The sequence below is a fragment of the Salmo salar genome, chromosome ssa14, assembly GCF_905237065.1.
Source record: "Salmo salar chromosome ssa14, Ssal_v3.1, whole genome shotgun sequence".
Classification (NCBI taxonomy): domain Eukaryota; kingdom Metazoa; phylum Chordata; class Actinopteri; order Salmoniformes; family Salmonidae; genus Salmo; species Salmo salar.
Window position 1 is genome coordinate 100,483,913 of NC_059455.1, and position 26,718 is coordinate 100,510,630.

A 26,718-nucleotide genomic window follows, 5' to 3' on the forward strand; every position below is an offset into this window, starting at 1 on the left:
AGAATCCCCATATCACTTCCTCATCAGGTTATTGCCAATATACTACAGGTCCATAGAATGACATGGTATTCAGACAGGAGGGGCATTTAGTGTGGCACCAGGCACAGAAATGATCCAAATACATCATAGTAAACAAGTGACTAAAACACACCAAATCATTTGACCTCTGACCTTACCCTGTTTCCCAGCCAATCCAATTTTAGAAGACAAAAAAAAAAAGGCCAAAAATTTGGAGTAGCGTAACATTTGGTTTAATTTGATTGGCTGGGGATGTCATTTGGTTTAATTTGATTGGCTGGGGAGTGGCAGAGACTACCATAGGCATGTCATTTGGTTTAATTTGATTGGCTGGGGAGTGGCAGAGACTACCATAGGCATGTCATTTGGTTTAATTTGATTGGCTGGGGAGTGGCAGAGACTACCATAGGCATGTCATTTGGTTTAATTTGATTGGCTGGGGAGTGGCAGAGACTACCATAGGCATGTCATTTGGTTTAATTTGATTGGCTGGGGCGTGGCAGAGACTACCATAGGCATGTCATTTGGTTTAATTTGATTGGCTGGGGAGTGGCAGAGACTACCATAGGCATGTCATTTGGTTTAATTTGATTGGCTGGGGAGTGGCAGAGACTACCATAGGCATGTCATTTGGTTTAATTTGATTGGCTGGGGAGTGGCAGAGACTACCATAGGCATGTCATTTGGTTTAATTTGATTGGCTGGGGAGTGGCAGAGACTACCATAGGCATGTCATTTGGTTTAATTTGATTGGCTGGGGCGTGGCAGAGACTACCATAGGCATGTCATTTGGTTTAATTTGATTGGCTGGGGAGTGGCAGAGACTACCATAGGCATGTCATTTGGTTTAATTTGATTGGCTGGGGAGTGGCAGAGACTACCATAGGCATGTCATTTGGTTTAATTTGATTGGCTGGGGAGTGGCAGAGACTACCATAGGCATGTCATTTGGTTTAATTTGATTGGCTGGGGAGTGGCAGAGACTACCATAGGCATGTCATTTGGTTTAATTTGATTGGCTGGGGAGTGGCAGAGACTACCATAGGCATGTCATTTGGTTTAATTTGATTGGCTGGGGCGTGGCAGAGACTACCATAGGCATGTCATTTGGTTTAATTTGATTGGCTGGGGCGTGGCAGAGACTACCATAGGCATGTCATTTGGTTTAATTTGATTGGCTGGGGCGTGGCAGAGACTACCATAGGCATGTCATTTGGTTTAATTTGATTGGCTGGGGAGTGGCAGAGACTACCATAGGCATGTCATTTGGTTTAATTTTATTGGCTGGGGAGTGGCAGAGACTACCATAGAATTAAAATGCCTAGATTGGTCATGCCTATGGAAACTAGCCTGTTAAGACCTGATGGCTCTATAGTGCATTGCCTGTTAGACTAGGGCAGTGTCCCGAACGATCGACCACCTCGGTGATCTCAGCAGCTGTTTGAATGGTCCCCCTAATTCAACTCCCCTAAATACACCGAACAAAAATATAAAACACAAAATGTAAAGTGTTGGTCCCATGTTTCATGAGCTGAAATAAAAGATCCCAGAAATGTTCCATACGCATAAAAAGCTGATTTCTCTAAAATGTTGTGCACAAATTCGTTTACATCCCTGTTAGTGAGCATTACTCCTTTGCCAAAATAATCCATCCACCTGACAGGTGTGGCACATCAAGAAGAAAAACAAACATCATGATCATTACACAGGTGCACCTTGTGCTGGGGATAATAAAAGACCACTTAAATGTGAAGTTTTGTCACGCAACACAATGCCACAGATGTCTGATGTTTTGAGGGAGTGCGCAATTGCCATGCTGACTACAGGAATGTCCACCAGAGCTGTTTACAGATAATTAAATGTTAATATCTCTACCATAAGCCTCCTCCAACGTCGTTTTAGAGAATTTGGCAGTACATCCAACCGGCCTCACAACCGCAGAGACCACAAGTTACCACGCCAACCCAGGACCTCCACTTCCGGCTTCTTCATCTGATGGATCGTCTGGGGGAGGGCTGAGGAGTATACTCATTCTGATTGGCTGGGCCTGGCAGCCAAGCAGTTGGGCCTTTGCCCACCAAGGCCCACCCATGGCTGCAACCTGCCCAGTCATGTGACATCCATAGATTATGGCCTAATTCATTTATTTCAATTGACTGGATTTCCTTTTTTATGAACTATAACTCAGTGTTGCGTTTATATGTTTGTTCAGTATATTGGGGTTAATCACATAACGTGAGAGAATGAGAAATGGTTAAATATTATAATAGCTCATCTGTACTGTGGTAGATACTTTATCCGTGGACTATTATACTGTGAATTTGTTTCTGTCAACGGCTAGCTAGTCGTCCGCCCACAGCTGTAACAATACACTAACCCAATCGTTCCTGAGACCAGGGGTTAGGGGAAGAGAACCCATGCTGTCTATTCAACAAATATCTAGAACCATCCATCCAGGTAGGTAGTATATACTAAACACCTGTCTAGAACCATCCATCCAGGTAGGTAGTATACACTAACACACTGAACACCTGTCTAGAACCATCCATCCATCCATCCAGGTAGGTAGTATACACTAACACACTGAACACCTGTCTAGAACCATCCATCCAGGTAGTATACACTAACACACTGAACACCTGTCTAGAACCATCCATCCATCCATCCAGGTAGGTAGTATATACTAAACACCTGTCTAGAACCATCCATCCATCCATCCAGGTAGGTAGTATACACTAACACACTAAACACCTGTCTAGAACCATCCATCCATCCAGGTAGGTAGTATACACTAACACACTGAACACCTGTCTAGAACCATCCATCCATCCAGGTAGGTAGTATACACTAACACACTGAACACCTGTCTAGAACCATCCATCCATCCAGGTAGGTAGTATACACTAACACACTGAACACCTGTCTAGAACCATCCATCCATCCAGGTAGGTAGTATACACTAACACACTGAACACCTGTCTAGAACCATCCATCCATCCATCCAGGTAGGTAGTATACACTAACACACTGAACACCTGTCTAGAACCATCCATCCATCCAGGTAGGTAGTATACACTAACACACTGAACACCTGTCTAGAACCATCCATCCATCCAGGTAGGTAGTATACACTAACACACTGAACACCTGTCTAGAACCATCCATCCAGGTAGGTAGGTAGTATACACTAACACACTGAACACCTGTCTAGAACCATCCATCCATCCAGGTAGGTAGTATACACTAACACACTGAACACCTGTCTAGAACCATCCATCCATCCAGGTAGGTAGTATACACTAACACACTGAACACCTGTCTAGAACCATCCATCCATCCAGGTAGGTAGTATACACTAACACACTGAACACCTGTCTAGAACCATCCATCCATCCAGGTAGGTAGTATACACTAACACACTGAACACCTGTCTAGAACCATCCAACCATCCAGGTAGGTAGTATACACTAACACACTGAACACCTGTCTAGAACCATCCATCCAGGTAGGTATTATACACTAACACACTGAACACCTGTCTAGAACCATCCATCCAGGTAGGTAGTATACACTAACACACTGAACACCTGTCTAGAACCATCCATCCATCCAGGTAGGTAGTATACACTAACACACTGAACACCTGTCTAGAACCATCCATCCATCCAGGTAGGTAGTATACACTAACACACTGAACACCTGTCTAGAACCATCCATCCATCCAGGTAGGTAGTATACACTAACACACTGAACACCTGTCTAGAACCATCCATCCAGGTAGGTAGTATACACTAACACACTGAACACCTGTCTAGAACCATCCATCCATCCAGGTAGGTAGTATATACTAAACACCTGTCTAGAACCATCCATCCATCCAGGTAGGTAGTATACACTAACACACTGAACACCTGTCTAGAACCATCCATCCATCCAGGTAGGTAGTATACACTAACACACTGAACACCTGTCTAGAACCATCCATCCATCCAGGTAGGTAGTATACACTAACACACTGAACACCTGTCTAGAACCATCCATCCATCCAGGTAGGTAGTATACACTAACACACTGAACACCTGTCTAGAACCATCCATCCATCCAGGTAGGTAGTATACACTAACACACTGAACACCTGTCTAGAACCATCCATCCATCCAGGTAGGTAGTATACACTAACACACTGAACACCTGTCTAGAACCATCCATCCAGGTAGGTAGTATACACTAACACACTGAACACCTGTCTAGAACTATCCATCCAGGTAGGTAGTATACACTAACACACTGAACACCTGTCTAGAACCATCCATCCAGGTAGGTAGTATACACTAACACACTGAACACCTGTCTAGAACCATCCATCCAGGTAGGTAGTATACACTAACACACTGAACACCTGTCTAGAACCATCCATCCATCCAGGTAGGTAGTATACACTAACACACTGAACACCTGTCTAGAACCATCCATCCAGGTAGGTAGTATACACTAACACACTGAACACCTGTCTAGAACCATCCATCCATCCAGGTAGGTAGTATACACTAAACACATTTTCTACAATGGTCACCTCTATCATTATTGCACAGTGATTAGCAGCAGAGAGCTGAGACAGTATGACTGTCTCAAAGGGCACCCTATTCCCTATATAGTGCGCTACTTTAGACCAGGGTCCATAGAGTACTGTGACAGCTAGGGTCAGCAGTCTTAGCCTAAATACATCACACAGCTAGAATGCCAACAAACAGCCTGGTCCCTTTGAGCTCTGGTCAAAGTGCAGCACGATATGGAGAAGTTGTTCATGAAATGGAAGCATTTCACTGTTGTTTTAGAAGCATGTGACAAATACAATTTGGATTTGAGATGCCCCCAAGGAGTGGACAGAGAGAAGTCTGACCCTAAAGCTAAACCTCGTTGACGGTCCTCTCAGAGGGTCTGTAGTCTAAACCTCGTTGACGGTCCTCTCAGAGGGTCTGTAGTCTAAACCTCGTTGACGGTCCTCTCAGAGGGTCTGTAGTCTAAACCTCGTTGACGGTCCTCTCAGAGGGTCTGTAGTCTAAACCTCGTTGACGGTCCTCTCAGAGGGTCTGTAGTCTAAACCTCGTTGACGGTCCTCTCAGAGGGTCTGTAGTCTAAACCTCGTTGACGGTCCTCTCAGAGGGTCTGTAGTCTAAACCTCGTTGACGGTCCTCTCAGAGGGTCTGTAGTCTAAACCTCGTTGACGGTCCTCTCAGAGGGTCTGTAGTCTAAACCTCGTTGACGGTCCTCTCAGAGAGTCTGTAGTCGTTTGTGTTAGCTGAAGACAAGTAGAAGGACTGGGTCTTCCTCTTCAGACGGGCTCGCTTGGTGGCCAGAGAGCGCTTGCTGCTGGAGATGATCTCAGAGATGAACATCTTACAGTCGATGCAGACCTCCACGGTACACCAATCCTCTGTGAGCTCCTTGGGAAGAGCCAGCTTGTCACGAGACCCCTCCATTTTGCGTTTGGATAACCTGGGGGAGGAGAGCAGAAGGGAGGTTTCACTTTAAACTTTATTTAACCAGGTGGGTCAGTTGAGAACTAATTCCCATTTTCAATGACAACCTGACAAGGACTTCCTGACAAGGACTTCCTGACAAGGACTTCCTGACAAGGACTTCCTGACAAGGACTTCCTGACAAGGACTTCCTGACAAGGACTTCCTGACAAGGACTTCAAGAGGGTCCTTTTCACTACTTCCTTTATTTAGGAAGACCAGGTACCAGCCCTGTAGCCTTCTGACCAACAATACCAGGTACCTAGCCAACCCCCTAGCCCTGTAGCCTTCTGACCAACAATACCAGGTACCTAGCCAACCCCCTAGCCCTGTAGCCTTCTGACCAACAATACCAGGTACCTAGCCCTGTAGCCTTCTGACCAACAATACCAGGTACCTAGCCAACCACCTAGCCCTGTAGCCTTCTGACCAACAATACCAGGTACCTAGCCAACCCCCTAGCCCTGTAGCCTTCTGACCAACAATACCAGGTACCTAGCCAACCACCTAGCCCTGCAGCCTTCTGACCAACAATACCAGGTACCTAGCCAACCACCTAGCCCTGTAGCCTTCTGACCAACAATACCAGGTACCTAGCCAACCACCTAGCCCTGTAGCCTTCTGACCAACAACCCCCTAGCCCTGTACAATACCAGGTACCTAGCCAACCCCCTAGCCCTGCAGCCTTCTGACCAACAACCCCCTAGCCCTGTACAATACCAGGTACCTAGCCAACCTCCTAGCCCCGTAGCCTTCTGACCAACAATACCAGGTACCTAGCCAACCACCTAGCCCCGTAGCCTTCTGACCAACAATACCAGGTACCTAGCCAACCCCCTAGCCCTGTAGCCTTCTGACCAACAATACCAGGTACCTAGCCAACCACCTAGCCCTGTAGCCTTCTGACCAACAATACCAGGTACCTAGCCAACCACCTAGCCCTGCAGCCTTCTGACCAACAACCCCCTAGCCCTGTACAATACCAGGTACCTAGCCAACCCCCTAGCCCTGCAGCCTTCTGACCAACAACCCCCTAGCCCTGTACAATACCAGGTACCTAGCCAACCCCCTAGCCCTGTAGCCTTCTGACCAACAATACCAGGTACCTAGCCAACCCCCTAGCCCTGTAGCCTTCTGACCAACAATACCAGGTACCTAGCCAACCCCCTAGCCCTGCAGCCTTCTGACCAACAATACCAGGTACCTAGCCAACCCCCTAGCCCTGTAGCCTTCTGACCAACAATACCAGGTTACCTAGCCAACCCCCTAGCCCTGTAGCCTTCTGACCAACAATACCAGGTACCTAGCCAACCACCTAGCCCTGCAGCCTTCTGACCAACAATACCAGGTACCTAGCCCTGCAGCCTTCTGACAAACAAGACCAGGTACCTAGCCAACCCCCTAGCCCTGCAGCCTTCTGACCAACAATACCAGGTACCTAGCCAACCCCCTAGCCCTGCAGCCTTCTGACCAACAATACCAGGTACCTAGCCAACCCCCTAGCCCCGTAGCCTTCTGACCAACAATACCAGGTACCTAGCCAACCACCTAGCCCTGCAGCCTTCTGACCAACAATACCAGGTACCTAGCCAACCCCCTAGCCCTGTAGCCTTCTGACCAACAATACCAGGTACCTAGCCAACCCCCTAGCCCTGCAGCCTTCTGACCAACAATACCAGGTACCTAGCCAACCACCTAGCCCTGTAGCCTTCTGACCAACAATACCAGGTACCTAGCCAACCCCCTAGCCCTGCAGCCTTCTGACCAACAATACCAGGTACCTAGCCAACCACCTAGCCCTGTAGCCTTCTGACCAACAATACCAGGTACCTAGCCCTGTAGCCTTCTGACCAACAATACCAGGTACCTAGCCAACCCCCTAGCCCTGCAGCCTTCTGACCAACAATACCAGGTACCTAGCCAACCACCTAGCCCTGCAGCCTTCTGACCAACAATACCAGGTACCTAGCCAACCCCCTAGCCCTGTAGCCTTCTGACCAACAATACCAGGTACCTAGCCAACCCCCTAGCCCTGCAGCCTTCTGACCAACAATACCAGGTACCTAGCCAACCACCTAGCCCTGTAGCCTTCTGACCAACAATACCAGGTACCTAGCCAACCCCCTAGCCCTGCAGCCTTCTGACCAACAATACCAGGTACCTAGCCAACCACCTAGCCCTGTAGCCTTCTGACCAACAATACCAGGTACCTAGCCCTGTAGCCTTCTGACCAACAATACCAGGTACCTAGCCAACCCCCTAGCCCTGTAGCCTTCTGACCAACAATACCAGGTACCTAGCCAACCACCTAGCCCTGTAGCCTTCTGACCAACAATACCAGGTACCTAGCCAACCCCCTAGCCCTGTAGGCTTCTGACCAACAATACCAGGTACCTAGCCAACCCCCTAGCCCTGTAGGCTTCTGACCAACAACACCAGGTTACCTAGCCAACCCCCTAGCCCTGTAGCCTTCTGACCAACAAGATTGAACTGCTCTGTCTGGTAGGTAGCCAGGACTGCGGTAGATTGAAGTGTACTGTCCCCTAGTGGTCATACTCAGGACCATATCTGCATTTTTTTATTATCATTTAAACAATAAAAGGAATAGCAGTTTAAATGTTACTCGTCACATCCCTAAGCCCAAAGACCGATAATGATGTTATTGTGTACCTTGAGACGGTCCGGCTGTGGTGCTGGCTGGACGAAGGGATGTCCAAGGCTGATGTCCCTTCTGCCTCCTCCCTGGGTAGAGTGGCAGTAGGACCCAGAGAGGAGATGGACAGGTTGGCATACGGCTTAGATGGAAGTCTCTTCTGGAAACAACGGGACAGAGTAAGGAGGGTCAGATAAATAGAGGATCTGAACATCCAATCTGTCAACAATTAAAGGGCAAGTGTGGTCAATGGGTGGACATGGAGGACTTTAGCTCACCTTTTTACAGCACTGCGAGCACACAGGCCTGGAGAGAGAGAAATATTCAGTCACACAACAAGTCTCATTCATTCTGATTAATGTTAAGAGATTCTCCGGTACTTTTGTATACTTTTTAGCCAGTAGTCCTGAAAGTAGTGTTTATGTGCCAAAAGTGGTCAATGAAAATTGCGTAGTACATCACACACACACACACACACACACACACACACACACACACACACACACACACACACACACACACACACACACGTACAAATACGTCATTGTTCTCTCTCTGCTGTGTGTGCATCTTGCTAGCTGTCACTGAAATGGTGAGGGGCTGAAGCTCATTGGCTAGAATTCAAATTGCTAGGGGGCTGGTCTATGTGGGGGAAAATGTAGGAAATATTGTGCAGCACAGCTTACAGAAAAACAGTCGCTTCAAACGAGGAATTTGTGAGGTTAGACTAATTCTGCATGTATGAACTATACATTGACACATCCAGCCCAAAGCGGGAGGTTTGAAAAATACTTCGTAGTCACCAAAATTCTGGACAATGTCTTTGAACAAAGATTCCACCCAAAAAGCTCTACTTTTGGTATTTGTATCATTGTTGATATAGTCCCAAACTGTTTCGCATGTGAGCAATCAAGTTAAGATGTAGAACTTTCAAAATACAGAACTACTGCGGTTATGATGAGATTGTTTTTGGGTGAAATTTACTTTAGAGAAAGATAATAATAAACATCAGGGGTTGGAACCTGTTCAGGGAACAGAACCAAAAATGTTCTTTTACGGTTTTTTGAGGAACAGAAAGAGAACCAAGAACGAAAGTGATCTATACTGCTCCGGAACAGAACAGTTGTTTTAAAAGCACGGGAACCAGTTAATAACGCTCATTTACCGTCAAGATATTTTTTTCCCCCTGGCATCCCTGGCATCCCACAAAAAACACAAGGCGCCTATGCAAAGCCCTTACTCCGTCACATCGAAATGTATTCCAGTGTCTGCCGGTCAGCTGAACATTTTTGGCAGTATGTGTAGGCAACCGGACTCTCCGTAGCGTAGGCTACTGCACTGACGTTACAAGCGTGATTCAGAAATTAGGGAGAGATTTTTAATTAGAGAAGAATGCATTAACGTTTCAATGCTAGTTGCGGATACTACAGTAGTTTCACATTGGATTTATTAACTACAAAAATGGTAAGACTTGTTTTTAATTCTGGTGCCGCTCTACACACACACAAGCTTTGCTAGCTTGCTCTGGTCCAACTTTAAGCCAACTCCCTGAAGTTCAGCCATTCAAAGGTCCTCCATAGAGGAACTGTAACTCTGTGTCACACTGCTTTGCTTTATCTTGGCCAGGTCGCAGTTGTAAACAAGAACTTGTTCTCAACTAGCCTCCCTGGTTAAATAAAGGTGAAATAAATAAAATAAAAATAGAAGTCGCTCACTCCGTAGGTGTAATTCTGTGCCCGTAGTAAACTGCCTGCATAATTCAGATAATGCATTTCATAACAACATGCCCAGCATTTGAAGTCAAGCCTCCTCCACCCTCTTTCGCTCTCTCTCACACCAACAACATTTCAGTTGCATCTCACGCCCTACACTTGTCTGTCCAGTAACCATGTCCAGTAACCATGCACTATTGGCTGCAAAATCAAATCAAATTGTATTGGTCACACACATGTTTAGCAGGTGTTAATGCGAGTGTAGCGAAATGTTTGTGCTTCTAGTTCTGACCGTGCAGTAATATCCAACGAGTAATATAACGTAACAATTCCACAACAACTACCTAACACACACAAGTGTAAAGGAATGAATAAGAATATGTACATATAAATATGCATAGGCTAAAACAACTATAGCTTGCCCCATGTCCATAGCAAGCTGCTCTATCGGCACTGATTGGTGAAGTCAGTTAATGTCAAGCTAATGAATAAAAAAAAATGATTTCAGAGGCTTAAAACAGAAGAGAAAGGAACAATAACAACAACAAACAATTGGTTCAGAACTTTATTTTGCAGGTCGGAACTCAAAATAAAATTACATTCTGTTCAGAACGAAACGATTGGAAAATGATTTTGGTTCCAACCCCTGTCTACAAAATAACTGTACGATAAAAACCTACAACTGTACACTAAATACAGCTGTACTATAAAATGTACCTTTTGCAGAATTGGCAGGTGTAAGACCAGGTGAAGATGGAGAACCTTGTAGTCTGACAGGAGAAACACAGCTACAGGAGAGAGGAGGAGAACGGTTATTTCAGAAATCAAGTAAATATCAAGTCAAAGACATTAAGCGATACAGGGCTGGCACAAGAAAATACAGTCAGACTACTTTGCTGCTGGTACAGTATCTAGACAGGCCCGGCCCCGCTGGTACAGTATCTAGACAGGCCCGGCCCCGCTGGTACAGTATCTAGACAGGCCCGGCCCCGCTGGTACAGTATCTAGACAGGCCCGGCCCCGCTGGTACAGTATCTAGACAGGCCCGGCCCCGCTGGTACAGTATCTAGACAGGCCCGGCCCCGCTGGTACAGTATCTAGACAGGCCCGGCCCCGCTGGTACAGTATCTAGACAGGCCCAGCCCCGCTGGTACAGTATCTAGACAGGCCCGGCCCCGCTGGTACAGTATCTAGACAGGCCCGGCCCCGCTGGTACAGTATCTAGACAGGCCCAGCCCCGCTGGTACAGTATCTAGACAGGCCCAGCCCCGCTGGTACAGTATCTAGACAGGCCCGGCCCCGCTGGTACAGTATCTAGACAGGCCCAGCCCCGCTGGTACAGTATCTAGACAGGCCCAGCCCCGCTGGTACAGTATCTAGACAGGCCCAGCCCCGCTGGTACAGTATCTAGACAGGCCCAGCCCCGCTGGTACAGTATCTAGACAGGCCCAGCCCCGCTGGTACAGTATCTAGACAGGCCCAGCCCCGCTGGTACAGTATCTAGACAGCCCCGCTGGTACAGTATCTAGACAGCCCCGCTGGTACAGTATCTAGACAGGCCCAGCCCCGCTGGTACAGTATCTAGACAGGCCCAGGCCCCGCTGGTACAGTATCTAGACAGCCCCGCTGGTACAGTATCTAGACAGGCCCAGGGTCTAGCCCTGCTGGTACAGTATCTAGACAGGCCCAGGTCTCACCTTTCCTTTCCTCAGTGCGTTGTAGATGTCTTTGTACTGTTGGAACTTCTCCAGCTCAGCTTTGACCAGAACTTGTCTGATGTGCATCACCTCTTCTACTGTTAGAGCCAGACACTCTACAGGGTAGCAGAAGTCCTCCTGAAATAACACACACAGACAGAGACAGCTGTTTAGCTTTAATAAAGTAGCCTGGGTACTAGTCCGTTTGTGATGCGAAACAGGTGTGGGACCAGACTATTAAAGCTCCAGGACAACGGAAAGGCTCAACATGCCATAGAGGAGATGTACCTTCATTCTGACATGAAAATGATCACTTTAACAAAGCATCTTTGAGTTAACCTACAGCCCAACAACCTACAGCCCAACAACAACTTTCTTTCTCTAAGCACAACAGAACAAGATGGAGGTGGTTGGTTACCATGGAAACAACACCATTATGGAAGCGTGCGGCTCCTCAATTCCCCCACATCCCACCCGTTGTTATTAACCCCCCCACCGTGTTATTAACCCCCCACCGCGTCCCACCCGTTGTGTTATTAACCCCCCGCCCGCGTCCCACCCGTTGTGTTATTAACCCCCACCGCGTCCCACCCGTTGTTATTAACCCCCACACGGCGTCCCACCCGTTGTGTTATTAACCCCACACGGCGTCCCACCCGTTGTGTTATTAACCCCCACAAGGCGTCCCACCCGTTGTGTTATTAACCCCCACACGGCGTCCCACCCGTTGTGTTATTAACCCCCACACGGCGTCCCACCCGTTGTGTTATTAACCCCCACACGGCGTCCCACCCGTTGTGTTATTAACCCCCACACGGCGTCCCACCCGTTGTGTTATTAACCCCCCACCCCACCCCACCCGTTGTGTTATTAACCCCCCATCCCACCCGTTGTGTTATTAACCCCACCCCACCCGTTGTGTTATTAACCCCATCCCACCCGTTGTGTTATTAACCCCCCCGTCCCACCCAACCCGTTGTTTTATTAACCCCCCAACCCGATGTGTTATTAACCCCCCCCCGTCCCACCCGTTGTGTTATTAACCCCCCCGTCCCACCCAACCCGTTGTTTTATTAACCCCCAACCCGTTGTGTTATTAACCCCCCCGTCCCACCCGTTGTGTTATTAACCCCCGCCGCGTCCCACCCGTTGTGTTATTAACCCCCCGTCCCACTCGTTGTGTTATTAACCCCCCGTCCCACTCGTTGTGTTATTAACCCCCAACCCGTTGTTTTATTAACACCCCAACCCGTTGTGTTATTAACACCCCCACCCCACCCGTTGTGTTATTAACCCCCCACCCCACCCGTTGTGTTATTAACCCCCCACCCCACCCGTTGTGTTATTAACCCCCCACCCCACCCGTTGTGTTATTAACCCCCCACCGCGTTGTGTTATTAACCCCCCACCGCGTCCCACCCGTTGTGTTATTAACCCCCCCATCCCACCCGTTGTGTTATTAACCCCCCACCGCGTCCCACCCGTTGTTTTATTAACCCCCCCACCCCACCCGTTGTGTTAACCCCCCCACCCCACCCGTTGTGTTATTAACCCCCCACCCGTTGTGTTAACCCCCCACCCGTTGTGTTAACCCCCCACCCGTTGTGTTATTAACCCCCCACCCGTTGTGTTATTAACCCCCCACCGCGTCCCACCCGTTGTGTTATTAACCCCCCATCCCACCCGTTGTGTTATTAACCCCCCATCCCACCCGTTGTGTTATTAACCCCCATCCCACCCGTTGTGTTATTAACCCCCATCCCACCCGTTGTGTTAACCCCCCATCCCACCCGTTGTTATTAACCCCCACCCCACCCGTTGTGTTAACCCACCCCACCCGTTGTGTTATTAACCCCCACCGCGTCCCACCCGTTGTGTTATTAACCCCCCACCGCGTCCCACCCGTTGTGTTATTAACCCCCCACCCCACCCGTTGTGTTATTAACCCCCCACCCCACCCCACCCGTTGTGTTATTAACCCCCCCACCCCACCCGTTGTGTTATTAAACCCCCCACCGCATCCCACCCGTTGTGTTATTAAACCCCCACCGCATCCCACCCGTTGTGTTATTAACCCCCCACCCCATCCCACCCGTTGTGTTATTAACCCCCCCACCCCATCCCACCCGTTGTGTTATTAACCCCCCACCCCATCCCACCCGTTGTGTTATTAACCCCCCACATCCCACCCGTTGTGTTATTAACCCCCCACCCCACCCGTTGTATTATTAAACCCCCCCAGGATATTACTCCCAGGGAGCACACAGAGCATGCCCAGACTGATAATGAAGTGAACAACACAGCAGCTCTGAGGACATCTTAACACCCAGTGACTCATGTAGTCAGGTGGAGTGTATAAAGTCTAAAATGTCTTCCCAAACAGTGTTAGTTTTAACACTAAAAGCTGTATTAGGTGATCATTGATGAAGTCATTGTGTGCGTTTCCAGGTCATCTTTTTTTGCAGTCTGGGGTCCAATAATATCTGAATATTGTTATAATATACATCAATGTGGTGACGACCTGGGACGCATCCACAGTTAGAGTGGAGTGGTATAATACAGCCATGACATACCACCTTAGCACCACCGCTGGGGGCCGGGTTTTCCACCTGACAGGACCACTACCCAGACAGGACCACTACCCAGACAGGACCACTAACCAGACAGGACCACTAACCAGACAGGACCACTAACCAGACAGGACCACTAACCAGACAGGACCACTAACCAGACAGGACCACTAACCAGACAGGACCACTACCCAGACAGGACCACTACCCAGACAGGACCACTACCCAGACAGGACCACTAACCTGACAGGACCACTAACCTGACAGGACCACTAACCTGACAGGACCACTAACCTGACAGGACCACTAACCTGACAGGACCACTACCCAGACTCCTCCTCCAGAATACCATTCTATCATTATATCTGCCTCTGAAGATGACAAAAACACCGTCTGGTACAAACTGCTCTTCTGAGCTGGCCAACTTTGATAGAAAATGAGATTCATACAAAAGGAGAGGGAGAAGAAAGCAAGCAGCTGGTAAGGATCCTAATGAACTCCTCATACCAGAGAAGGGGGCTCTCGCTGTCTGCCACCAGGCACATCATATTATTTAACCTTTACTTAACCAGGCAAGTCATTTAAGAACAAAGTCTTATTTACAATGACGACCTACCCCCCCGCCAAACCCGGACGACGCTGGGCCAGCTGTGCGCCGCCCTATGGGACTCCCAATCACGGCCAGTTGTGATACAGCCTTGAATCGAACCAGGGTCTGTAGTGACGCCTCTAGCACTGAGATACAGTGCCTTAAAACGCTGCGCCACTCGGGAGCCCCAAATATATCCAGCTACACTGGTTCTGAAGGGGTAGAGACGGTAAGGTAGGTAGTTGGTTCTGAAGGGGTAGAGACGGTAAGGTAGGTAGCTGGTTCTGAAGGGGTAGAGACGGTAAGGTAGGTAGGTAGCTGGTTCTGAAGGGGTAGAGACGGTAAGGTAGGTAGGTAGCTGGTTCTGAAGGGGTAGAGACGGTAAGGTAGGTAGGTAGCTGGTTCTGAAGGGGTAGAGACGGTAAGGTAGGTAGGTACTTGGTTCTGAAGGGGTAGAGACGGTAAGGTAGGTAGGTACTTGGTTCTGAAGGGGTAGAGACGGTAAGGTAGGTAGGTAGTTGGTTCTGAAGGGGTAGAGACGGTAAGGTAGGTAGGTACTTGGTTCTGAAGGTAGAGACGGTAAGGTAGGTAGGTAGCTGGTTCTGAAGGGGTAGAGACGGTAAGGTAGGTAGGTAGGTAGCTGGTTCTGAAGGGGTAGAGGCGGTAAGGTAGGTAGGTAGCTGGTTCTGAAGGGGTAGAGATGGTAAGGTAGGTAGGTAGCTGGTTCTGAAGGTAGAGACGGTAAGGTAGGTAGGTAGCTGGTTCTGAAGGTAGAGACGGTAAGGTAGGTAGGTAGTTGGTTCTGAAGGGGTAGAGACGGTAAGGTAGGTAGGTAGCTGGTTCTGAAGGTAGAGACGGTAAGGTAGGTAGGTAGCTGGTTCTGAAGGTAGAGACGGTAAGGTAGGTAGGTAGTTGGTTCTGAAGGTAGAGACGGTAAGGTAGGTAGGTAGTTGGTTCTGAAGGGGTAGAGACGGTAAGGTAGGTAGGTAGTTGGTTCTGAAGGGGTAGAGACGGTAAGGTAGGTAGGTAGCTGGTTCTGAAGGGGTAGAGACGGTAAGGTAGGTAGGTAGTTGGTTCTGAAGGGGTAGAGACGGTAAGGTAGGTAGGTAGTTGGTTCTGAAGGGGTAGAGACGGTAAGGTAGGTAGGTAGCTGGTTCTGAAGGCGTAGAGACGGTAAGGTAGGTAGGTAGTTGGTTCTGAAGGGGTAGAGACGGTAAGGTAGGTAGGTAGCTGGTTCTGAAGGGGTAGAGACGGTAAGGTAGGTAGGTAGCTGGTTCTGAAGGGGTAGAGACGGTAAGGTAGGTAGGTAGCTGGTTCTGAAGGGGTAGAGATGGTAAGGTAGGTAGGTAGCTGGTTCTGAAGGGGTAGAGACGGTAAGGTAGGTAGCTGGTTCTGAAGGGGTAGAGACGGTAAGGTAGGTAGTTGGTTCTGAAGGGGTAGAGACGGTAAGGTAGGTAGGTAGCTGGTTCTGAAGGGGTAGAGACGGTAAGGTAGGTAGGTAGCTGGTTCTGAAGGGGTAGAGACGGTAAGGTAGGTAGGTAGCTGGTTCTGAAGGGGTAGAGACGGTAAGGTAGGTAGGTAGCTGGTTCTGAAGGGGTAGAGACGGTAAGGTAGGTAGGTAGCTGGTTCTGAAGGGGTAGAGACGGTAAGGTAGGTAGGTAGCTGGTTCTGAAGGGGTAGAGACGATAAGGTAGGTAGGTAGCTGGTTCTGAAGGGGTAGAGACGGTAAGGTAGGTAGGTAGCTGGTTCTGAAGGGGTAGAGACGGTAAGGTAGGTAGGTAGCTGGTTCTGAAGGGGTAGAGACGGTAAGGTAGGTAGGTAGCTGGTTCTGAAGGGGTAGAGACGGTAAGGTAGGTAGCTGGTTCTGAAGGGGTAGAGACGGTAAGGTAGGTAGGTAGCTGGTTCTGAAGGGGTAGAGACGGTAAGGTAGGTAGGTAGCTGGTTCTGAAGGGGTAGAGACGGTAAGGTAGGTAGGTAGTTGGTTCTGAAGGGGTAGAGACGGTAAGGTAGGTAGGTAGCTGGTTCTGAAGGGGTAGAGACGGTAAGGTAGGTAGGTAGCTGGTTCTGAAGGGGTAGAGACGGTAAGGTAGGTAGGTAGTTGGTTCTGAAGGGGTAGAGACGGTAAGGTAGGTAGGTAGCTGGTTCTGAAGGGGTAGAGACGGTAAGGTAGGTAGGTAGTTGGTTCTGAAGGGGTAGAGACGGTAAGGTAGGTAGGTAGCTGGTTCTGAAGGGGTAGAGACGGTAAGGTAGGTAGGTAGCTGGTTCTGAAGGGGTAGAGACGGTAAGGTAGGTAGGTAGTTGGTTCTGAAGGGGTAGAGACGGTAAGGTAGGTAGGTAGCTGGTTCTGAAGGGGTAGAGACGGTAAGGTAGGTAGATGGTTCTGAAGGGGTAGAGGCGGTAAGGTAGGTAGCTGGTTCTGAAGGGGTAGAGACGGTAAGGTAGGTAGGTAGCTGGTTCTGAAGGGGTAGAGACGGTAAGGTAGGTAGGTAGCTGGTTCTGAAGGGGTAGAGACGGTAAGGTAGGTAGGTAGCTGGTTCTGAAGGGGTAGAGACGGTAAGGTAGGTAGGTAGCTGGTTCTGAAGGGGTAGAGACGGTAAGGTAGGTAGGTAGCTGGTTCTGAAGGGGTAGAGACGGTAAGGTAGGTAGGTAGCTGGTTCTGAAGGGGTAGAGACGGTAAGGTAGGTAGGTAGCTGGTTCTGAAGGGGTAGAGACGGTAAGGTAGGTAGGTAGCTGGTTCTGAAGGGGTAGAGACGGTAAGGTAGGTAGGTAGCTGGTTCTGAAGGGGTAGAGACGGTAAGGTAGGTAGGTAGCTGGTTCTGAAGGGGTAGAGACGGTAAGGTAGGTAGGTAGCTGGTTCTGAAGGGGTAGAGACGGTAAGGTAGGTAGGTAGTTGGTTCTGAAGGGGTAGAGACGGTAAGGTAGGTAGGTAGTTGGTTCTGAAGGGGTAGAGACGGTAAGGTAGGTAGCTGGTTCTGAAGGGGTAGAGACGGTAAGGTAGGTAGGTAGCTGGTTCTGAAGGGGTAGAGACGGTAAGGTAGGTAGGTAGCTGGTTCTGAAGGGGTAGAGACGGTAAGGTAGGTAGCTGGTTCTGAAGGGGTAGAGACGGTAAGGTAGGTAGGTAGCTGGTTCTGAAGGGGTAGAGACGGTAAGGTAGGTAGGTAGCTGGTTCTGAAGGGGTAGAGACGGTAAGGTAGGTAGGTAGCTGGTTCTGAAGGGGTAGAGACGGTAAGGTAGGTAGGTAGCTGGTTCTGAAGGGGTAGAGACGGTAAGGTAGGTAGGTAGCTGGTTCTGAAGGGGTAGAGACGGTAAGGTAGGTAGGTAGTTGGTTCTGAAGGGGTAGAGACGGTAAGGTAGGTAGTGTTGGTTCTGAAGGGGTAGAGGCGGTAAGGTAGGTAGGTAGCTGGTTCTGAAGGGGTAGAGGCGGTAAGGTAGGTAGTTGGTTCTGAAGGGGTAGAGGCGGTAAGGTAGGTAGGTAGCTGGTTCTGAAGGGGTAGAGACGGTAAGGTAGGTAGGTAGCTGGTTCTGAAGGGGTAGAGGCGGTAAGGTAGGTAGGTAGTTGGTTCTGAAGGGGTAGAGACGGTAAGGTAGGTAGGTAGTTGGTTCTGAAGGGGTAGAGACGGTAAGGTAGGTAGGTAGCTGGTTCTGAAGGGGTAGAGGCGGTAAGGTAGGTAGGTAGCTGGTTCTGAAGGGGTAGAGACGGTAAGGTAGGTAGGTAGTTGGTTCTGAAGGGGTAGAGACGGTAAGGTAGGTAGGTAGTTGGTTCTGAAGGGGTAGAGGCGGTAAGGTAGGTAGTTGGTTCTGAAGGGGTAGAGGCGGTAAGGTAGGTAGTTGGTTCTGAAGGGGTAGAGGCGGTAAGGTAGGTAGGTAGCTGGTTCTGAAGGGGTAGAGACGGTAAGGTAGGTAGGTAGCTGGTTCTGAAGGGGTAGAGGCGGTAAGGTAGGTAGGTAGTTGGTTCTGAAGGGGTAGAGACGGTAAGGTAGGTAGGTAGTTGGTTCTGAAGGGGTAGAGACGGTAAGGTAGGTAGGTAGCTGGTTCTGAAGGGGTAGAGACGGTAAGGTAGGTAGGTAGCTGGTTCTGAAGGGGTAGAGACGGTAAGGTAGGTAGGTAGCTGGTTCTGAAGGGGTAGAGACGGTAAGGTAGGTAGGTAGCTGGTTCTGAAGGGGTAGAGACGGTAAGGTAGGTAGGTAGTTGGTTCTGAAGGGGTAGAGATGGTAAGGTAGGTAGGTAGTTCTGAAGGGGTAGAGACGGTAAGGTAGGTAGGTAGTTGGTTCTGAAGGGGTAGAGACGGTAAGGTAGGTAGGTAGCTGGTTCTGAAGGGGTAGAGACGGTAAGGTAGGTAGGTAGCTGGTTCTGAAGGGGTAGAGACGGTAAGGTAGGTAGGTAGTTGGTTCTGAAGGGGTAGAGGCGGTAAGGTAGGTAGGTATTGGTTCTGAAGGGGTAGAGGCGGTAAGGTAGGTAGGTAGTTGGTTCTGAAGGGGTAGAGGCGGTAAGGTAGGTAGGTAGCTGGTTCTGAAGGGGTAGAGACGGTAAGGTAGGTAGGTAGCTGGTTCTGAAGGGGTAGAGGCGGTAAGGTAGGTAGGTAGCTGGTTCTGAAGGGGTAGAGACGGTAAGGTAGGTAGGTAGCTGGTTCTGAAGGGGTAGAGACGGTAAGGTAGGTAGGTAGCTGGTTCTGAAGGGGTAGAGACGGTAAGGTAGGTAGGTAGTTGGTTCTGAAGGGGTAGAGACGGTAAGGTAGGTAGGTAGTTGGTTCTGAAGGGGTAGAGACGGTAAGGTAGGTAGGTAGCTGGTTCTGAAGGGGTAGAGACGGTAAGGTAGGTAGGTAGCTGGTTCTGAAGGGGTAGAGACGGTAAGGTAGGTAGGTAGCTGGTTCTGAAGGGGTAGAGACGGTAAGGTAGGTAGGTAGCTGGTTCTGAAGGGGTAGAGACGGTAAGGTAGGTAGGTAGCTGGTTCTGAAGGGGTAGAGACGGTAAGGTAGGTAGGTAGTTGGTTCTGAAGGGGTAGAGACGGTAAGGTAGGTAGGTAGTTGGTTCTGAAGGGGTAGAGACGGTAAGGTAGGTAGGTAGCTGGTTCTGAAGGGGTAGAGACGGTAAGGTAGGTAGGTAGCTGGTTCTGAAGGGGTAGAGACGGTAAGGTAGGTAGGTAGCTGGTTCTGAAGGGGTAGAGACGGTAAGGTAGGTAGGTAGCTGGTTCTGAAGGGGTAGAGACGGTAAGGTAGGTAGGTAGCTGGTTCTGAAGGGGTAGAGACGGTAAGGTAGGTAGGTAGTTGGTTCTGAAGGGGTAGAGATGGTAAGGTAGGTAGGTAGTTCTGAAGGGGTAGAGACGGTAAGGTAGGTAGGTAGTTGGTTCTGAAGGGGTAGAGGCGGTAAGGTAGGTAGTTGGTTCTGAAGGGGTAGAGGCGGTAAGGTAGGTAGGTAGCTGGTTCTGAAGGGGTAGAGACGGTAAGGTAGGTAGGTAGCTGGTTCTGAAGGGGTAGAGGCGGTAAGGTAGGTAGGTAGTTGGTTCTGAAGGGGTAGAGACGGTAAGGTAGGTAGGTAGCTGGTTCTGAAGGGGTAGAGACGGTAAGGTAGGTAGGTAGCTGGTTCTGAAGGGGTAGAGGCGGTAAGGTAGGTAGGTAGCTGGTTCTGAAGGGGTAGAGACGGTAAGGTAGGTAGGTAGTTGGTTCTGAAGGGGTAGAGACGGTAAGGTAGGTAGGTAGTTGGTTCTGAAGGGGTAGAGGCGGTAAGGTAGGTAGTTGGTTCTGAAGGGTAGAGGCGGTAAGGTAGGTAGCTGGTTCTGAAGGGGTAGAGGCGGTAAGGTAGGTAGGTAGCTGGTTCTGAAGGGGTAGAGACGGTAAGGTAGGTAGGTAGCTGGTTCTGAAGGGGTAGAGACGGTAAGGTAGGTAGGTAGTTGGTTCTGAAGGGGTAGAGACGGTAAGGTAGGTAGGTAGCTGGTTCTGAAGGGGTAGAGACGGTAAGGTAGGTAGGTAGCTGGTTCTGAAGGGGTAGAGACGGTAAGGTAGGTAGGTAGCTGGTTCTGAAGGGGTAGAGACGGTAAGGTAGGTAGGTAGCTGGTTCTGAAGGGGTAGAGACGGTAAGGTAGGTAGGTAGTTGGTTCTGAAGGGGTAGAGATGGTAAGGTAGGTAGGTAGTTTCTGAAGGGGTAGAGACGGTAAGGTAGGTAGTTGGTTCTGAAGGGGTAGAGACGGTAAGGTAGGTAGGTAGCTGGTTCTGAAGGGGTAGAGACGGTAAGGTAGGTAGGTAGCTGGTTCTGAAGGGGTAGAGACGGTAAGGTAGGTAGGTAGCTGGTTCTGAAGGGGTAGAGACGGTAAGGTAGGTAGTTGGTTCTGAAGGGGTAGAGGCGGTAAGGTAGGTAGTTGGTTCTGAAGGGGTAGAGGCGGTAAGGTAGGTAGGTAGCTGGTTCTGAAGGGGTAGAGACGGTAAGGTAGGTAGGTAGCTGGTTCTGAAGGGGTAGAGGCGGTAAGGTAGGTAGGTAGTTGGTTCTGAAGGGGTAGAGACGGTAAGGTAGGTAGGTAGTTGGTTCTGAAGGGGTAGAGACGGTAAGGTAGGTAGGTAGCTGGTTCTGAAGGGGTAGAGACGGTAAGGTAGGTAGGTAGGTAGTTGGTTCTGAAGGGGTAGAGACGGTAAGGTAGGTAGGTAGGTAGTTGGTTCTGAAGGGGTAGAGACGGTAAGGTAGGTAGCTGGTTCTGAAGGGGTAGAGACGGTAAGGTAGGTAGGTAGTTGGTTCTGAAGGGGTAGAGACGGTAAGGTAGGTAGGTAGCTGGTTCTGAAGGGGTAGAGACGGTAAGGTAGGTAGGTAGCTGGTTCTGAAGGGGTAGAGACGGTAAGGTAGGTAGGTAGTTGGTTCTGAAGGGGTAGAGACGGTAAGGTAGGTAGGTAGTTGGTTCTGAAGGGGTAGAGACGGTAAGGTAGGTAGGTAGCTGGTTCTGAAGGGGTAGAGACGGTAAGGTAGGTAGGTAGCTGGTTCTGAAGGGGTAGAGACGGTAAGGTAGGTAGGTAGTTGGTTCTGAAGGGGTAGAGACGGTAAGGTAGGTAGGTAGCTGGTTCTGAAGGGTAGTAGTGTTCTGAAGGGTAGAGACGGTAAGGTAGGTAGGTAGCTGGTTCTGAAGGGGTAGAGACGGTAAGGTAGGTAGGTAGCTGGTTCTGAAGGGGTAGAGACGGTAAGGTAGGTAGGTAGTTGGTTCTGAAGGGGTAGAGACGGTAAGGTAGGTAGGTAGCTGGTTCTGAAGGGGTAGAGACGGTAAGGTAGGTAGGTAGCTGGTTCTGAAGGGGTAGAGGCGGTAAGGTAGGTAGGTAGTTGGTTCTGAAGGGGTAGAGACGGTAAGGTAGGTAGGTAGTTGGTTCTGAAGGGGTAGAGACGGTAAGGTAGGTAGGTAGCTGGTTCTGAAGGGGTAGAGACGGTAAGGTAGGTAGGTAGTTGGTTCTGAAGGGGTAGAGATGGTAAGGTAGGTAGGTAGTTCTGAAGGGGTAGAGACGGTAAGGTAGGTAGGTAGTTGGTTCTGAAGGGGTAGAGACGGTAAGGTAGGTAGGTAGCTGGTTCTGAAGGGGTAGAGGCGGTAAGGTAGGTAGGTAGCTGGTTCTGAAGGGGTAGAGACGGTAAGGTAGGTAGGTAGTTGGTTCTGAAGGGGTAGAGGCGGTAAGGTAGGTAGTTGGTTCTGAAGGGGTAGAGGCGGTAAGGTAGGTAGGTAGCTGGTTCTGAAGGGGTAGAGACGGTAAGGTAAGTAGGTAGCTGGTTCTGAAGGGGTAGAGGCGGTAAGGTAGGTAGGTAGTTGGTTCTGAAGGGGTAGAGACGGTAAGGTAGGTAGGTAGCTGGTTCTGAAGGGGTAGAGACGGTAAGGTAGGTAGGTAGCTGGTTCTGAAGGGGTAGAGACGGTAAGGTAGGTAGGTAGGTAGTTGGTTCTGAAGGGGTAGAGACGGTAAGGTAGGTAGGTAGTTGGTTCTGAAGGGGTAGAGACGGTAAGGTAGGTAGGTAGCTGGTTCTGAAGGGGTAGAGACGGTAAGGTAGGTAGGTAGCTGGTTCTGAAGGGTAGAGACGGTAAGGTAGGTAGGTAGCTGGTTCTGAAGGGGTAGAGACGGTAAGGTAGGTAGGTAGTTGGTTCTGAAGGGGTAGAGACGGTAAGGTAGGTAGGTAGCTGGTTCTGAAGGGGTAGAGACGGTAAGGTAGGTAGGTAGTTGGTTCTGAAGGGGTAGAGACGGTAAGGTAGGTAGGTAGGTAGTTGGTTCTGAAGGGGTAGAGACGGTAAGGTAGGTAGGTAGTTGGTTCTGAAGGGGTAGAGACGGTAAGGTAGGTAGCTGGTTCTGAAGGGGTAGAGACGGTAAGGTAGGTAGCTGGTTCTGAAGGGGTAGAGACGGTAAGGTAGGTAGGTAGCTGGTTCTGAAGGGGTAGAGATGGTAAGGTAGGTAGGTAGTTGGTTCTGAAGGGGTAGAGATGGTAAGGTAGGTAGGTAGTGGTTCTGAAGGGTAGAGACGGTAAGGTAGGTAGGTAGCTGGTTCTGAAGGGTAGAGACGGTAAGGTAGGTAGGTAGCTGGTTCTGAAGGGGTAGAGACGGTAAGGTAGGTAGGTAGCTGGTTCTGAAGGGGTAGAGACGGTAAGGTAGGTAGGTAGTTGGTTCTGAAGGGGTAGAGGCGGTAAGGTAGGTAGGTAGCTGGTTCTGAAGGGTAGAGACGGTAAGGTAGGTAGGTAGCTGGTTCTGAAGGGGTAGAGGCGGTAAGGTAGGTAGGTAGTTGGTTCTGAAGGGGTAGAGACGGTAAGGTAGGTAGGTAGTTGGTTCTGAAGGGGTAGAGACGGTAAGGTAGGTAGGTAGCTGGTTCTGAAGGGGTAGAGACGGTAAGGTAGGTAGGTAGTTGGTTCTGAAGGGGTAGAGACGGTAAGGTAGGTAGGTAGGTAGTTGGTTCTGAAGGGGTAGAGACGGTAAGGTAGGTAGGTAGTTGGTTCTGAAGGGGTAGAGACGGTAAGGTAGGTAGGTAGCTGGTTCTGAAGGGGTAGAGACGGTAAGGTAGGTAGGTAGCTGGTTCTGAAGGGGTAGAGACGGTAAGGTAGGTAGGTAGCTGGTTCTGAAGGGGTAGAGACGGTAAGGTAGGTAGGTAGTTGGTTCTGAAGGGGTAGAGACGGTAAGGTAGGTAGGTAGCTGGTTCTGAAGGGGTAGAGACGGTAAGGTAGGTAGGTAGGTAGTTGGTTCTGAAGGGGTAGAGACGGTAAGGTAGGTAGGTAGTTGGTTCTGAAGGGGTAGAGACGGTAAGGTAGGTAGGTAGCTGGTTCTGAAGGGTAGAGACGGTAAGGTAGGTAGCTGGTTCTGAAGGGGTAGAGACGGTAAGGTAGGTAGGTAGCTGGTTCTGAAGGGGTAGAGACGGTAAGGTAGGTAGGTAGCTGGTTCTGAAGGGGTAGAGACGGTAAGGTAGGTAGGTAGTTGGTTCTGAAGGGTAGAGACGGTAAGGTAGGTAGGTAGCTGGTTCTGAAGGGGTAGAGACGGTAAGGTAGGTAGGTAGTTGGTTCTGAAGGGGTAGAGACGGTAAGGTAGGTAGGTAGTTGGTTCTGAAGGGTAGAGACGGTAAGGTAGGTAGGTAGCTGGTTCTGAAGGGGTAGAGATGGTAAGGTAGGTAGCTGGTTCTGAAGGGGTAGAGACGGTAAGGTAGGTAGGTAGCTGGTTCTGAAGGGGTAGAGACGGTAAGGTAGGTAGGTAGCTGGTTCTGAAGGGGTAGAGACGGTAAGGTAGGTAGGTAGCTGGTTCTGAAGGGGTAGAGACGGTAAGGTAGGTAGGTAGCTGGTTCTGAAGGGGTAGAGACGGTAAGGTAGGTAGGTACTTGGTTCTGAAGGGGTAGAGACGGTAAGGTAGGTAGGTAGTTGGTTCTGAAGGGGTAGAGACGGTAAGGTAGGTAGGTACCTGGTTCTGAAGGGGTAGAGACGGTAAGGTAGGTAGGTAGCTGGTTCTGAAGGGGTAGAGACGGTAAGGTAGGTAGGTAGCTGGTTCTGAAGGGGTAGAGACGGTAAGGTAGGTAGGTAGCTGGTTCTGAAGGGGTAGAGACGGTAAGGTAGGTAGGTAGCTGGTTCTGAAGGGATAGAGATGGTAAGGTAGGTAGCTGGTTCTGAAGGCAGAGATGGTAAGGTACACCACCGTTCAAAAGTTTGGGCTCACATAGAAATTTTGAAAGAAAAGCCAATTATTTGTCCAATGAAATAACAAAATTATCAGAAACACAGTGTAGACATTGTTAATGTTGTAAATGACTATTGTAGCTGGAAACGGCTGATTTTTAATGGAATATCTACATAGGTGTACAGAGGCCCATTATCAGCAACCATCACTCCTGTGTTCCAATGGCACGTTGTGTTAGCTAATCCAAGTTTATCATTTTAAAAAGGCTAATTGATCATTAGAAAACCCTTTTGCAATTATGTTAGCACAGCTGAGAAGTGTTGTTCTGATTAAAGAAGCAATAAAACTGGCCTTCTTTAGACTAGTTGAGTATCTGGAGCATCAGCATTTGTGGGTTCGATTACAGGCTCAAAATGGACAGAAACAAAGAACTTTCTTCTGAAACTCGTTAGTCTTTTCTTGTTCTGAGAAACGAAGCTATATATTAATGCGAGAAATTGTCAAGAAACTGACAATCTCGTACAACGCTGTGTAATACTCCGTTCACAGAACTGCGCAAACTGGCTCTAACCAAAATAGAAAAAGTCGGAGGCCCCGGTGCACAACTGAGCAAGAGGACAAGTACATTACAGTGTCTAGTTTGAGAAACAGACGCCTCACAAGTCGTCAACTGGCAGCTTCATTAAATAGTACCCGCAAAACACCAGTCTCAACGTCAACAGTGAAGAGGCGACTCCGGGATGCCGGCCTTCTAGGCAGAGTTCCTCTGTCCAGTGTCTGTGTTCTTTTGCCCATTTTAATATTTTATTTTTATTGGCCAGTCTGAGATATGGCTTTTTCTATTGCAACTCTGCCTAGAAGGCCAGCATCCCGGAGTCGCCTCTTTACAGTAGTGAAGTAGTGTACACTATAATACCATGGAGAGGCTCGACTGTCTGTAGCACACAGTAGTGTACATACCAGAGACTTGGAGCTCTGTCTGGTGGGGGCTGTGAAGGGTCGTACGCTGGTGGGGGGCTCCTTCTCATTGGAGCGTCTCCTCTGAGGGGAGGGGCGACTGTCAGGCTGGGGAGTCATGGAGATGGGCAGGAACCTAGAGGGTGCTGGAGGGGGAGAGAGAGAACAGTAGCATTACAGTGTTCAGGAGGGGGGAGAGAACAGTAGCATTACAGTGTTCAGGAGGAGGGAGAGAACAGTAGCATTACAGTGTTCAGGAGGGGAGAGAGAGAGAACAGTAGCATTACAGTGTTCAGGAGGGGGAGAGAGAGAACAGTAGCATTACAGTGTTCAGGAGGGGGAGAGAGAACAGTAGCATTACAGTGTTCAGGAGGGGAGAGAGAGAGAACAGTAGCATTACAGTGTTCAGGAGGGGGGAGAGAACAGTAGCATTACAGTGTTCAGGAGGGGAGAGAGAGAGAACAGTAGCATTACAGTGTTCAGGAGGGGAGAGAGAGAGAACAGTAGCATTACAGTGTTCAGGAGGGGAGAGAGAGAGAACAGTAGCATTACAGTGTTCAGGAGGGGGAGAGAGAGAACAGTAGCATTACAGTGTTCAGGAGGGGAGAGAGAGAAACAGTAGCATTACAGTGTTCAGGAGGGGGAGAGAGAACAGTAGCATTACAGTGTTCAGGAGGGGGAGAGAGAACAGTAGCATTACAGTGTTCAGGAGGGGGAGAGAACAGTAGCATTACAGTGTTCAGGAGGGGGAGAGAACAGTAGCATTACAGTGTTCAGGAGGGGGAGAGAGAGAGAACAGTAGCATTACAGTGTTCAGGAGGGGAGAGAGAGAACAGTAGCATTACAGTGTTCAGGAGGGGGGAGAGAACAGTAGCATTACAGTGTTCAGGAGGGGAGAGAGAGAGAGAACAGTA

At 49.4% G+C, this 26,718-nt stretch overlaps 1 protein-coding gene and 2 long non-coding RNA genes across 4 annotated transcripts in view; 2 read left to right on the forward strand and 1 right to left on the reverse strand.

The window, feature by feature from the left end:
- Window positions 1-2,457: 2,457 nt before the first annotated feature.
- LOC123726902 (uncharacterized) lies at window positions 2,458-3,218 on the forward strand. The gene is made up of 3 exons (XR_006759031.1): window positions 2,458-2,479; window positions 2,580-2,631; window positions 3,188-3,218. It is a non-coding gene; the product is annotated as an uncharacterized lncRNA (long non-coding RNA).
- Window positions 3,219-3,224: 6 nt separating this feature from the next.
- spire1a (spire-type actin nucleation factor 1a) overlaps window positions 3,225-26,718 on the reverse strand; it is a 110,952-nt gene continuing 87,458 nt past the window's right edge. The window contains exons 11-17 of the mRNA XM_045695092.1: window positions 25,808-25,950; window positions 11,600-11,737; window positions 10,620-10,690; window positions 8,469-8,496; window positions 8,208-8,350; window positions 4,042-5,514; window positions 3,225-3,773 (exon numbers count right to left, since the gene is read on the reverse strand). Of these exons, the coding sequence (XP_045551048.1) occupies window positions 5,268-5,514; window positions 8,208-8,350; window positions 8,469-8,496; window positions 10,620-10,690; window positions 11,600-11,737; window positions 25,808-25,950 (770 nt within the window). The 3' untranslated portion in view covers window positions 3,225-3,773; window positions 4,042-5,267. The remainder of the gene's footprint in view (window positions 3,774-4,041; window positions 5,515-8,207; window positions 8,351-8,468; window positions 8,497-10,619; window positions 10,691-11,599; window positions 11,738-25,807; window positions 25,951-26,718) is intronic.
- On the forward strand, window positions 3,226-4,513 carry LOC123726901 (uncharacterized). Of its 2 annotated transcripts, XR_006759029.1 has the most exons (4): window positions 3,226-3,247; window positions 3,576-3,799; window positions 3,900-4,011; window positions 4,388-4,513. It is a non-coding gene; the product is annotated as an uncharacterized lncRNA (long non-coding RNA). The 2 variants fall into 2 exon arrangements; XR_006759030.1 differs by lacking the exon at window positions 4,388-4,513 and having other exon boundaries at window positions 3,576-3,851; window positions 3,900-3,934.